Source organism: Furipterus horrens, unplaced genomic scaffold (genome assembly GCF_987537825.1).
Source record: "Furipterus horrens unplaced genomic scaffold, mFurHor1.1.pri manual_scaffold_12, whole genome shotgun sequence".
NCBI lineage: Eukaryota > Metazoa > Chordata > Mammalia > Chiroptera > Furipteridae > Furipterus > Furipterus horrens.
This window is the reverse complement of record NW_028327182.1, coordinates 49707084-49720606: the sequence shown is the minus strand read 5'-3', so window position 1 is coordinate 49720606 and position 13523 is coordinate 49707084. Positions and strand designations below refer to the sequence as shown.

General features: G+C 38.4%; 1 protein-coding gene across 1 annotated transcript in view; it reads left to right on the top strand.

Moving 5' to 3' along the window:
- RCBTB2 (RCC1 and BTB domain containing protein 2) overlaps positions 1-12853 on the top strand; it is a 40952-nt gene extending 28099 nt beyond the window's left edge. Inside the window, exons 8-12 of the mRNA XM_090258652.1 lie at positions 814-1004; positions 1751-1877; positions 3623-3762; positions 7791-7921; positions 11599-12853. Of these exons, the coding sequence (XP_090114778.1) occupies positions 814-1004; positions 1751-1877; positions 3623-3762; positions 7791-7921; positions 11599-11739 (730 nt within the window). The 3' untranslated portion in view covers positions 11740-12853. The remainder of the gene's footprint in view (positions 1-813; positions 1005-1750; positions 1878-3622; positions 3763-7790; positions 7922-11598) is intronic.
- The last annotated feature ends 670 nt before the right edge of the window (positions 12854-13523 follow it).

Genomic DNA, 13523 nt, shown 5'->3' with positions numbered 1-13523 from the left:
ATGATGGCTTATTCTTAGAGCAAAGTAATTATTTTCAAATCAACAGAAACAGTGTTTTCTATTAGGAAGTGTTCTGAGAACTACCCCCCTAGCAATCATGAGCTTATTGCACTACAGTCTAACACATGTTGACCCAGAGAACTGCATTGTGGGGCTCTAGACAGTCTAGTGAGTTATAACTACTGAATTTCCTGTTTGCAGTGTGAGGTGGGGTGTCTTACAGCATGCTCCATTTAATCCTAAAATTGGTAATGTTTTGATGAAAATATTTTTTGAACTTGGGTCAAGATGGGTCAAGTCTTTATTTCTACTTTAGTAAGTAATATTTTAACAAAAAATTATATTCCTTTTTTTTCTTCTTTTTTTCCCTGGTCTGTACTCTCTTAGATTACACTTGAATTTTAAAATGGGATGGTACATTTTTTTCTTTAATCCTCACTCAAGGATATGCTTATTGATTTTACAGAGAGAGGAAGGGAGTTGGAGGGAGAGAGAGCGAGAGAGAGCGAGTGAGAGAGAGCAAGAGAGAGATCAATTTATTGCTATTGCCTCCCATACGTGCCCCGACCTGGGATCAAACCCACAACCTAGGTATGTGCCCTGACTGGGAATCAAACCCTCAACCTTTTGGTATATGGGGAGACGCTCCAACAAACTGAGCCACCTGGACAGGGCAGGATGGTACATATTTTTATAGGTTTACTGGTTAGAAGTGATAACAAGATCTTCATTAGTTATTAGTGCATTGAAATATAGCTTCAGTGTAAAGACCTGTAAAGATCAACTCATTTCTTCTCTACTTTGTGAATTTAGAATTATAGAAATTGCAGCCTGCCACTCTACCCACACATCTGCTGCCAAGACCCAGGGCGGGCATGTGTACATGTGGGGCCAGTGCCGGGGCCAGTCAGTGATCCTGCCTCACCTCACCCACCTCTCCTGCACGGATGACGTGTTTGCCTGCTTTGCCACTCCTGCCGTCTCCTGGCGCCTCCTCTCTGTGGGTGAGCTGATCACTGTCCATTTGAGTGATGGCTTAAAAACTAGGAAGAGAACTGTTGCTTTTGTATTGATAGGAAGGACTTTGTTAAGTACAGTATTACATACTTTGTTTTCCTTTAATGGATTCCTGTGAAAAGGAACTAGTTTGATTATTTTTCTTAAAAGTATCAGACACCAACACTACATACTAAATTAAAAGTACTATATTTGACTGGTTTTTAAAAAAAATATTTTATTTATTTTTAGAGAGAAGGGAAGGAAGAGAGAGAGAGAAACATCAATGTGTGGTTGCCTCCTACACACCCCCAACTGGGGACCTGGCCCACCACCCAGGCCCTGACTGGGGATTAAACGGGCTACCCTTTGGTTCTCAGGTCAGCACTCAATCCAGTGAGCCATACCAGCCAGGGCTATTTGACTGCTTTTTAATTTGACTAAGAAACTGTCTTTTTTTTTTTTTAGCTAGTATATTTACTCAAAACATTCAAAACTCCATTTAATTGGAGATGGTTTTGGACTTCACAGTTGTTGTTTTGCCAGATTTAGCAGCAGATTTGTGTGAGGTTCTGATCCTTAATGATTGCAGCGGTGTGAATTCATGTTTAGGGGAAAAAAGCATTGCTCAGTTGTTTTGTTATTTTGGAGAATTGATATTTTCATCAATGCCTACAGAGAGCAATGCTATATTGCAACCTGCATTTTCATTATGTCTGTAGTTAAGTCAGAAACACTGGTGTTATTCTCCTAGAACCTGATGACCACCTCACAGTAGCTGAGTCACTGAAGAGGGAATTTGACAACCCCAATACTGCAGACCTGAAATTTCTGGTGGATGGAAAGTATATTTATGCACATAAAGTCCTTCTCAAAATTAGGTAAGGAATCATTTATTTTGAGAATTAAAAGAAATACATTTATTGTTTGCTAATCTAAGGGACTACTCTAGGCACTTCAGTAATTATGAAAAAAATGTAAGGCAGATTTTGTCCTTATGAGCTTACAGTGCAGCTGGGGGAAACACGTTATACATGAAACAAGAAGTAATAGAGGCCGGATGCAATGAGTGCCAGGATTATAATTCAGGGCATAAGTACTCTAGGCTTCGTTACAGGACTTTACAAATGGTCTGTCCTCCTTGGCTTCAGAGAGCAGCCAGCTACCAGCAGGTGAGTGTGTTGTGTGCTTTCAGCACTGCATGGGCTGCATCAACACAGGTAAATTTCCTAGCTAGGAGCTGGGCTCAGCTCCATGAACATCACTCCTCAGTCAGCTGTGGGGTACTGAACTTTTAGATGTTTGAAAAAAAGAGAAGACTTTTCCAAAGCAATAAGATCAAGGATAGAGCTAACATATATTTTTAAAAAATGATATATATATATATATATATATATATATATATATATATATATGTGTGTGTGTGTGTGTATAGTTTTTATCAATGAGCTGCATTCACTTGACGTGTGCATTTTAGGAGCTTTGACATATGCATACAGCTGTGAAAGCATTGCCCCAAATCAAGATAGAGATTGTTTCTGTCACTACTCGAAGATGCCTCCTGCCCCAGTGATGGGGCAGGCAATCTTCTTTCTCTCGCTATAGATTAGCTAGCATTTTCTAGAAGTTTAATAAATAGAATTATACAGTATGTAGTCTTCTGTGCCTGGCTTCTTTCTTTTAACAGTAATTTTGAAACTCATCATGTTGTTGTGTAACAGATATACAAATCCTACTGCAACAAATCACAAGCGTAAGATAGCATTTCAGTCTCAAGTTCACCTCTTATTAAGGTCGGGCTGTGTAGCATTTGTGAAAGGTGCGTGTGAGTGAGTGTGCCGGGGCTGCTGTAACAAAGCACTACAAACCGGGCTTCAACAACGGAAGTGTATTCTCTTACTGTTCTGGAGGCTAGCAGTCCAAGACTGAGGTGTTCATAGGATGGGTTTCTTCTGAGGGCCAGGAAGAAGAATCTGATCCTTGAGTCTCCCAGTCTGTGGTGGTTTACTGGCAATCTTCGGTGTTCCTTGCCTTGTGGCAGCTTAACTCCAGTCTTCACATGGTATTCTCACTGTGTGTGCATGTGTGTGTTCAAATTCTCCCCTTTTTATAAGGACACCAGTCATATTGGATTAGGGTCCACCCTAATGACCTCATTTTAACTTGGTGACTTCTGTAAGGACCCTTCAATACTGTGAGGGTTTCAACATATGAATTTTGGGAGGCAAAATTCAACCCGTAACAGGAAGTAAAGAAACAAAATCACCCAGAGATTATAAAGGTAAACCCACCTGATGTCCATAAATGCGGTGCTGTGGACATGGTGTGGGAACTTTGCCAGGGAGGCCAGCACTGTCTCTACCCAGCATGGCTGCAGGGGCAGCTCCACCACAGCAGGTTTGCACTTGCAACCTTTCGAATTAATGGTTGTTTGAAAACTGGCCAGCAGAGGAAGTGAGGGTCAGGGCAAGGATATGAAGGTATACAACGCAAAGTGTCATGTGTAGTGTTGTGATTTTCCTTTCATCTTGTTAGTTTCTGCCCTTTAAGCCCCACAGGCATGTGCTCCTTGTGTTTATGTGCTCTTGCACATAAGTTAGGACCTGACATGCTTTTCTTCCTTCAGGTGCGAGCACTTCCGTTCTTCGTTGGAAGACAGTGAGGATGATACTGTAGAAATGAGTGAATTTTCATATCCTGTTTACCGAGCCTTCCTGGAATACCTGTACACGGACAGTATCAGCCTTGCCCCTGAGGAGGCAGTAGGTAATTAATTGCCACAAACTTTACCAAGAGATTGGCTAAGTGCTTGGTAACTGAGCAAGGTGGTTCCTGCAGAGCCTAAATGGACATCGTGGTAAGGGAAATCACAGTAGTTCTCTTTTTGTGTGTTGAACCCAAGCTGCTTTCCTTTGTTATTACTTAATACAAAGGTTGGCTGGATAGATAAAATAAGAGGTACATGAATTATCGAAGCATTACCACTGTTGAGCATGTACCATTCTTAATTGCTATATTGTTAGTATTGCCCATAACTTTTAGCTATCATACCTGTTGCCCTCAAGATGTTTGCATTATAAAAAAGGTAACATCCGCGTAATAATAAGCCCTGCTGATTTCCATATCTGTGAATTTCCATCCCAGAGGACTTCAGGACAGACCACTATGGTCTGGTGCATCCTGTCCTGAAAGGTGAGGAGCGTTCACCTGACAGTAAAAAATACAACAACGAAAAAACCCCACAAGGTGTCCAATGGACACAGTTAAAAACCTACGAAGTTTCAGTTTACAGCTGACAGCAATACCGTTGGCCTATGGTACAGGAAAAATTAAGGAATTACTTCTATAAGGAACTAAAGAGAGTTCAGTCTCCAAATTTTTAAATTAAACATTCATTTTACATATATAAACCAATAAAATTTTTTTTTACCAGGTCAGCATTTAGTTTTACTCAGATAAACAGAAGTCTGATTTCTAAAGTTTTATAATTTTCCTTCCTTTTTTTCCACAAATATTTTAGTGCCCATGCCCACCATGTGTTGCAACTCCTCCCGGTGCCTGTGAGGAGACAGACTGAGGCCCTGCTGCTGTGGAGCTTGTATTCAGATGAGGGAGACAAGCCCTAAACAAATAAATACAAGCATCAGTCAGGGGGGTCAAGGGAGTCCTCCACTGGGGAGTGTACTAAGCAGAGACATGGGTGAGTCATGAGGGAGTGAGCCATGCAGATACCCAAGGAAGAGCCTCTAAGCAAAACAGTAAGTGCAAAAGTCTGAGACAGGAACAGAACTGGCATGTGGAGGAAGAGGGAGAAGACCAGGATGGCTGCAGTGGACTGAGCAAGACTTGTAGTGGTAGGAATTGAGGAATTGAGAGCTGAGCAAGATCATACATAATCTTGAAGGCCATGGTGAAGAGCCTGAGTTTTATTCTTGGTATGATGGAAAGTCTTGGAAAGTTTTTAGCATAGGGTTGTGTTATTTAGGATTTTCTTTAATTCTCACAGTAAAATGGGAAAAAAAAAGTGGCTTAAACAAGATAGTTTCTCTCTCACACAGGAATACAGTGCAAGGCATTGGTACATGTGGCCCCTGTGCTCGTGGTCCAAGAGCACATCTGCATTACATCCCTTAAGGAAAGGCCCTGGAAGTTCCACTTATTTCAAACCAGGGACTGGAGTTGACCAAGGCAATAATCCAGATGCATAGGAGATTTGGGAAAGTGTGGTTGTATCCAGATGGCCAAGGCTCAGCTAAATATTATATGGTTTTGGGAGAAAGGGAGAATGGAGTCCCACATGCATGTGTGTATGTTGGGGAAGCAACAAGTAGCTTCTACCATAGGAGTGATGTTGTTTTTAAAAGATCAGTAATTATAATGGTACCCTGGGTTTGGGTGGTGTAGCAGTGGCTGATGAGATTAGATTCTGGATATTTTAAAGATGGAGCTGATGGGATTTGTCAATTGGTGGGATGTGGGGTGTGAGGCAAAAGGAGAAGGATGACCACTCTGAAGTAATAGCCTGAGAGGCTGGGTTAAAGAAAGTATCATTCACTAAAATGAAGAGGATAAAGAGGTATTGCTATTGAGTTTTAAAAGTCAAAGGAGTGTGAGCTGCTTTATTAGACATCCGAGTGGCATTATTATAGGCCCATCCCTAATATTTGCAGGGCCCGGGCAAGAGTCCAAATTAAGGGCTACTTACTGTATGTCTAAAAATTCAAAGTTATGTCAAGCTAACAAACTTCAGATATGCTCAATCCTCATACCTTGAAAAGTATACCTTGACTGAGAAGTGAAAGGCCAGGTTTAAGTTTTAGATGGAATTTAGAATTGTGGAACTCCTTGGAGTTCTGTGCTGGAATATAGTGGCATGAGACAGACAGGCCTCTGGCCTCCAGCTTGTAGCCAGCTGCTTTTCTTTTCCCACCACCAGCTACATCCTGCATCACAGTGGTATATGGGCACCCCAGCCTGCATGTCCAAGCTCCATCCACCCCCAGCTTGGGCCACCCCTTGGGGTGGAGGGTCTGTACATTGGTATCATGGTTTAGAGGGGAGGGGGAAGAAATACTCATACAATGGTGCCTCAGGGCCAGTTAGGCAGGTAACCCTAGAGTCCCTGGTACCCAAAATGTGATCTAAGAGTGGGTGCACAGCTCCTTAACCACCACACTTTTAGTGAGGGACGTGTCTGGTGGAGGCACAGAATAGAGTCCTCTTGAGCAGAGATTCAGGGCAGGATCCTTTCTTAGGGTAGTTCCTGTGAGTACACGTCAATGTAAGTCTGAAGCTCAGGAGCATATAGGGCTGTTGATAAGAATTTGGGAGATGTTGAGGACTGACCAAAAATAATCGAGCCATTCATAGCTCTCAAGGTTTCAGTATCATCCAATGGGCTTCTCTTCCATAATTCTGTTCAAATGTTTCTCAGTTACAATGAAAGCAAGTTTCCAGCCATATTCTTCCATACACACAAAACTTAGGAGCAGACAGATATGAAAATACTAATGTAAAACTGATGAAATCCCAGCTCTCTGTCCATTAGGACCTCTATGAAGTAGATTACATGAAAGGTTAGCATGAAGTAGATGAGATAATATTCTAGTAGCAAGATTTAGCTAAGCTTTTGATCAGTTGGCAGCCTAGGACTGGATGAAGACCTAGCAAATGTACTACTCCAAGACTGTCAGACTGCTGAGCTCATGATGCTTGAACGCCATTCATGGAAAGAGAAAGGACCCTCACAATATTTCTAACCAAGCCTTGTATCCCGAACAGTAGTCATTTAACCAACAACACTCTTTAATGAAGATTTAAGTAGCAGTATCCGAAGCCCTGACAAGGATATTTCAAATGCTAACTGGCCATTCCTGATTAGAGAATCTCACAGTGTCCCATGGGGTAGATGAAAATTAACTGGCATGTGTATATCAATCTATGTTGAATTATCTGAAAGTAGATGACAGATAATATGACAGGAATCATCAGCATTTATAGATGGTATTTAAAGCCATGGAACTGGAATCACTTCAAGAAATAAATAAGAATCTGAGGATTGAATCCTGGGGCACTCAGACATTTGGAAGTCAGGAGAAAATGGTTCAGCCAAGAGACTGAAGAGTAACTAATTAAAGAGAAGAAAAACACAAACAAGTGACAAGAACTGGAGTGTCATCAACCACAAGAAATTCGGTGTCAATCTTGAGTAAGATGAAACCAGAAAAGAGCCCCTTGGACTTGGCAATGTGGAAGCCATCACTGATAATCCCAGGTGTGGTGTCAGGAGGGGAGGGGATGGAATTACGCCTGGAAAGGTTTGAGGTGAGAATGGGAGCTGAGAAAATGAAGTCAAGAAGCAGAGATGACTCTCCCCTGGAGGTTTGCTGTAGAGAGGAGCAGAGAAATGGAGTAGGGTGATGAGAGGCAGACATGAGTCCATAAAGGTTTTTCTTCTTTCTTTTCTTTTTGAAAGAGATGAGCACTATTATAGCTTGTATGTGCTGATGGAAATTACCCAGGAGCAGATATTGGCAATGCAAGTGGACAGATAATTACAGGGGCCTTTCTAGGAAACATATTAAAGCCATTTTCACTGTGCTCTTATTTTTCCACAGCTCCTTATTTGCTCAGTTCAATTACATTCTTAGGTAGAGTCACCTGCTCAGAGTATAAGTTAATACCAGTATATTTACACAGCCTTCCCTAAGGATTATATTAAAAATCATCTCTGAAGGGTTGAGAGAAGTTAAATCAGGATGCTTGAAGTTACTCCACCTGTCTCTTTCTGCCAGGATTGCTAGATTTGGCTACATTTTATAGAGAAAACCGATTGAAAAAACTCTGCCAGCAAACTATCAAGCAAGGAATCTGTGAGGAGAATGCCATTGCTCTGCTCTCTGCTGCTGTGAAGTATGATGCTCAGGTAAGAAAAGCATTTTTTCTAGCCTACCTTCTGGAAACAACAGGTAGGTGTCTACTTCATATCTTAAACTAAAATAAAGTCTTTGTAGATTAAATACTTAATACAAACAAGTACAGTAAAGTGTCAGCAAAAATATTAATAAATATTTATATAATGCTAGGGTGGACCTCAAAGTCAGAAAACCATAAAGGAAAGGACTGATGGATTTAATTTCAAAAAAAGAAAATAAAGTTTATACAGCCCTGGCCAGGTGGCTCAGTTGGTTGGAGCATCGTCCCATACAACAAAAGGTTGTGGGTTCCATTCCCAGTCAGAGCACATACGGTAGACAGTGTTTCTCTCTTGTGTTAATGCCTCTCTCTCTCTCTTTCGCTGCCACCGTCCCCTAGAATCTTTAAGCATATTCTCAGGTGAGGATTAAAAAAAAATTTATACACCAAAAAATACCACAGAGAAAATTAGAAAGTAAATAATACACTGGGAAATTTTTTGTAACATATAATGAAGCAAGCTTACAATAGTTAATGCACAGTTCTTTATTTTTAAACTTCATCTTTATTTTATTTTTTTCTATTACCATTTAGTCCCCTTATATCCCCTCCCCTCAGCAATCACCACACTGTTGTTCATGAGTCCTTTGAATGTCTAGTTCTTAGAAAAAAGGAAACATGAGCAATTGACGAAAAAAAAATGGAGTTATGAATAAGTGAAAAATATAAATAAAAACAATTGTCACATTGAGGAATATGTTTTTAGAAATAATATAGACTTAGGACAGTGGATGATCTCCTAAACTGCTAATGAAAGTGCAAACTGGTACAGTCATTCTGGGGCACTGTTTGGCTGGACGAGGGGAGGGGTGGAGGGATAGAGCAAAAAGGAAAGAAAATCATGGACAAGGACAACAGTGTGGTGACTGCTGTGGGAGGGGGCTTGGGAAGGTAGAAGAGGGGATGGGGGGATAAACTGATGACTTGGGGCATTGAACACATAATACACTATACAGATACGGTGTAGAACTGTGCACCTGAAACCTGTACAATTTTGTTAACCAATGTAATCTCAATAAATTTAATAAAAGGAAGACAACAAAACAAAACAAACTTTAAAAGACTTAAAAGATGTAGTTCTTTAAGAAATTGATATATAGGGACTTGTCTTAAGGACGTAATCATGGATTTGGACAAAGATTAACTTCAAAGATGTTTATTGCAGCATTGTTTATAATTTTGAAAAATTAGAAAAAGTCAATGTGAACTGTAGAGAACTGTTTAAACTATATTGAATGTTAATAACATGAAATCTGCAGCTACTCAATATATATCATTAACTGAAAAACTATGGTCCTATTTTTATTTTTTTAAATGTAAAAATAGCTGATTTAAAAACACTGAACATTATCTACAAAAAAACAAACAAAAAAACAAAACAAAACAAAAAAACCCCTGAAAATTATAGCCAATGATTATCTTTACATGGTGGGATTATGGATGATTTTCATATCCTTATCTTTGCTTTCTTTCTTCTGAACTTTGTACAGTGACCATGTATAGTTTTAATAAAGAAAGAAAACCAGTCTTAGAGTGATATCTTTAAGAACTAGGCTATACTTCCTAGAGTCAATTTCCTTTTGGTATAAGGATAACCTCTCCTTGGTTAAAAAGAAAAAAGAAAAAAAGGGGGACATTTTAGTGGTGGGTGGAAAGAAGGTTATAACCTAAACTAGTTATAACCTTTTTTCTGCTTGTAAAATAATAATATGCTTATTAAATAAAATTTGGAAAGGAAATGACTTATCAACTGGAGAACATAACATTTTCACACAGCTCCTTCTGATCTTTTCCTAGATTATATTATATCTCTAAATACTAATTTTTTTTTAGTTAACATTAAAAATTTTTTTTACCCACCTAGAAACATTGACATTTACAAGCAGAGTCAATGTTTGTCTTTCATCAAGGTAATGTTTTACTGGGTATGTACAACATGCAAAATGCTTATGGCTAAAAAAAATTATTGTGTTTTCTAGTTTGTTAAAGTCATGGTGATAACACTGGATTCTGGTGGGCTACCTCAGATAACAAAAAGGTGCGGACATAATGTTTCCACCTAAACTAGGTCTTAATTTCCAAGATGTTTTCATATTCCCTTATTTATGTAAATTCTTTGTATGGTTACCTTGCAGCCCTCTGTTTTCTTGAAAGTAAGCTCTGCAAGGAATGGCAAGGACTTTGCTTTGCTCACAACCAAATCCCTCGTGCCTAGGATAGTGCCTAACACATACCATTAAATGTTTAATGAATATTTAACTTTGCCTATAGAGGCCTGTATTTTACTACAGCCTATCTAACGAATAGCTGTACCTAAATTAGTATAATAGACTACAAGTTTTTAAAAGAACAGTGTGTTTGCTGTCTTATTTCACTTCAGTGTGCTGTAGGCAAAAATGTCATTTCTAAAAATTTAAGCTAGAGTTTATCATTTTAAATGGATATCGATATATTCAGTATATATTAATAATGCACATTTTTATGTATAGTCATGTTATGATATCAAGTGGGGGACTGAGAGATGTTATACTGCCAGGGTGAACCTAGCAGCCTACATAGCTGTTTAGGGGTGAAATAGATAGGTTTTCTTCATGTAGATTGTTCCTTCAAACATTCTGTGAATTTGATTGGCATGACTATTAGTATTGCTCATTTTTGTCTGTTTTTTTCATCTCCATCATTTGCTATCATTTACATGTGTGTAAAGAAGAAAAGATTATATTGTGTACTGTGTATATGTGATTACTTGGACATTATTCTGGGGTTCACTTTTTGTAAATTAGCTTCAGCTAAAGAGCATACACCATAAAAGCTGACCACCACCTGGCAGCACCTTGTCCTGTGTCAAGATGGTAGCGTTTCCCAAGGCCAAAGGCATACTGGAGTCTCTGCAGGCTGGCCTCACTTTAGGTCTAATTTGTCTGGGGCAGAAAAAAGGTATCCAGCCACCTTCATTCTGTCTCAAGTTTCCAGATCTAATCAAGAGAATTATCCTTTGGCTTAGAGTACATTACAGCAAGCCAGAAACATCAATGTGAGGACTTTCTCTTAGGAAAAAGTCATGATTTCCTCCAAGCATTTTCCAGTTAAGATTACTGAAGGTATGCAGGGTCTGATGAAATCCAATCATCCTAGCATCTTTTGTCTTCTTGTAAAGGAAGAAGAGCAGTGGCCTTTTAATGACTTCAGAGAAGTGGTTTCCCAGCATTACTGTTTTTTATGATGTAACTTTTTTTCTCACAAACTCTTTATAGGTAGAGATATTTAAAGCCCCTAGGGAATATAAAAGAGGAATGTTACACTTTCAACAAACATTGAAAGTGGAATGAACAAAACAAATGCTCTCACTATAAAAGGTACAGAATTCATACATGTAGGTGCCTAACTCCGGCATTGGTTGGTGTGGAGAAACTTTAATGTTTTACTCTGTTTTTCGTATTTTTCACCAGCATAGATTCATATTAGCTCTGTAGTTTTATAACTATTCTTTAGGTATTGCCATACCAACATTTCTTCCTTTTGGCTAGCTAATCCTTTTTTTTTGCCCGTGTGTTTTAGGAAGTTTCATTCTGTATTGCATTGCATTGGGAAATATGAATTTGTTAAAAATTTTTTTGTTGTTCCTAGGATTTAGAAGAATTTTGCTTCAGGTTTTGTATAAACCACTTGACTGTAGTAACACAAACTTCGGGCTTTGCAGAAATGGACCATGATCTCCTAAAGAATTTTATCAGCAAAGCAAGCAGAGTTGGAGCCTTTAAAAATTGATCCTCACCTTCGGGAAAATTTTTTTTAGTATTTCCTTTTTGCCTGCAACAGCCAGAGAAGACTTCTATTCAGTAGTAATGATGATGACCTACATTTGCCTGAAGACTTACATTCTGTCAAAAGGACGATGGTGGTCAGTCTTCCCCATCTGCTGAAATTCAAAGTTGATAGAGAAGGCATTACGTGGTCTGCTCAGATGTGACTAAGCTCCAGGGGAAAAAATTAAAATGTCTTATTATATTTACTATTTCCTCTTTTGAGCCAGTTAAGCTGGACACTTTTGGCATATAGGTCTAAGTGCATGCTATTCTGGATAAATCTTCCATTATTCAACAGGCTGATATAGACAGCTTGGCGAGGAATGCTGTCACCAACACAGTCAGCATCCAGCATAGGGCCTTGCATATAGTAGGCACTCAGTTAGTTTATTATAAATCTTAAGTATTCCCTGAGAACAGCTTTATTTGTGGGATACTGGATGCAGGAATAACGAGCACAAAAATAAATTTAAAGCAGCCTATATCTATTAAGGTTCATATTCTTCTGGTGCATCATTCTGAGAAATATTGGCTAATTTACAGCATTAATTAGAATTCACAAAATGCCTTGGCAAATGAATTGTCAAAGGCCCAAGGGCTAACTTTAATTTTCTATTTACTCTTGAGTTATTGATTTATTGTATGGGATTATTGAATATGAAGAATTTTATTTCTGGGCTCATCTGCCTTACATAGTTGCATAATGTCCTTTGTTTTTGTGTTAAGAGATTTGCCTCTGTAAATAAAAATGTTTATGTGTTTTTCTTTAGTTGATTTTTATGTCACTTTAAACCAGGTCTCTTAATCTGGCACAGTATAATTATAAAGTACTAGCTGAAGAGGAACTAATACTTACCTTTCATGTATGGCATTAAGAAGAATGAGATAAATTTATACTTTGTAGCTCAAAATAAGTTACCCAACTGCAGAAGAGAAACTGGATCGGATGTATGATGTGGCACCAAATTCTCCTAGTATGTTTCACAATCTGATATTACATAAAAAAAAATCTCTTTTGGAAGTAGAAACCTTGTTCTAATGCTGAACTATTTGATAATAAAGTGCTTATTTGCAGATAATAAGTGTTTTTTTTTTCAATTACAGTTTACATTCAATATTATTTTGTATTAATTACAGGTAACAGCATAGTGGTTAAACAGTCATATATTTTACAAAGTGATCCTCCTGGTATTTCTAGTACCCACCTGGCACCATACATAGTTATTACAATCTTACTGAGTATATTCCCTGTGCTGTACTTTTATTTATATCCCCATGATAGGTGTTTTTTAATTCCAAAAAAAGAGGGATTATGTTTATCTCTTAGATACCTCTTATTTATATAAATCTATGCTTGTTTTTTAAAGCAGTTACTCAAATAAGGTATCATAGCAAAGCCCATTTAAAACATAAATGGTTATAAACAACTTACTATTCATATTATTGCCCGTAGTTACTCTTTATTGGTCAGGTCACTTTCGAATCCTTAATTCCTTTATTTATCTGTTTTTGCAGACCTTATTTTGTAGAGGCAAAGTAATCTGGATGCCTCTAGTTCTAAATAACAATTTTATTTTTGAAATTATATAGTCTTATTCAGTTATTTTAAAATAAGAGTATGATATACCATTTGTTTTAATTCTTTGGAAGATTTGCTATTATATCCAGCAAAGAAATATTCAGCCCTGGCCACTGTTGCCCAGTGGTTTGGAGCGTTGTCGCATACACCAAAAGGTTGTGGGCTTG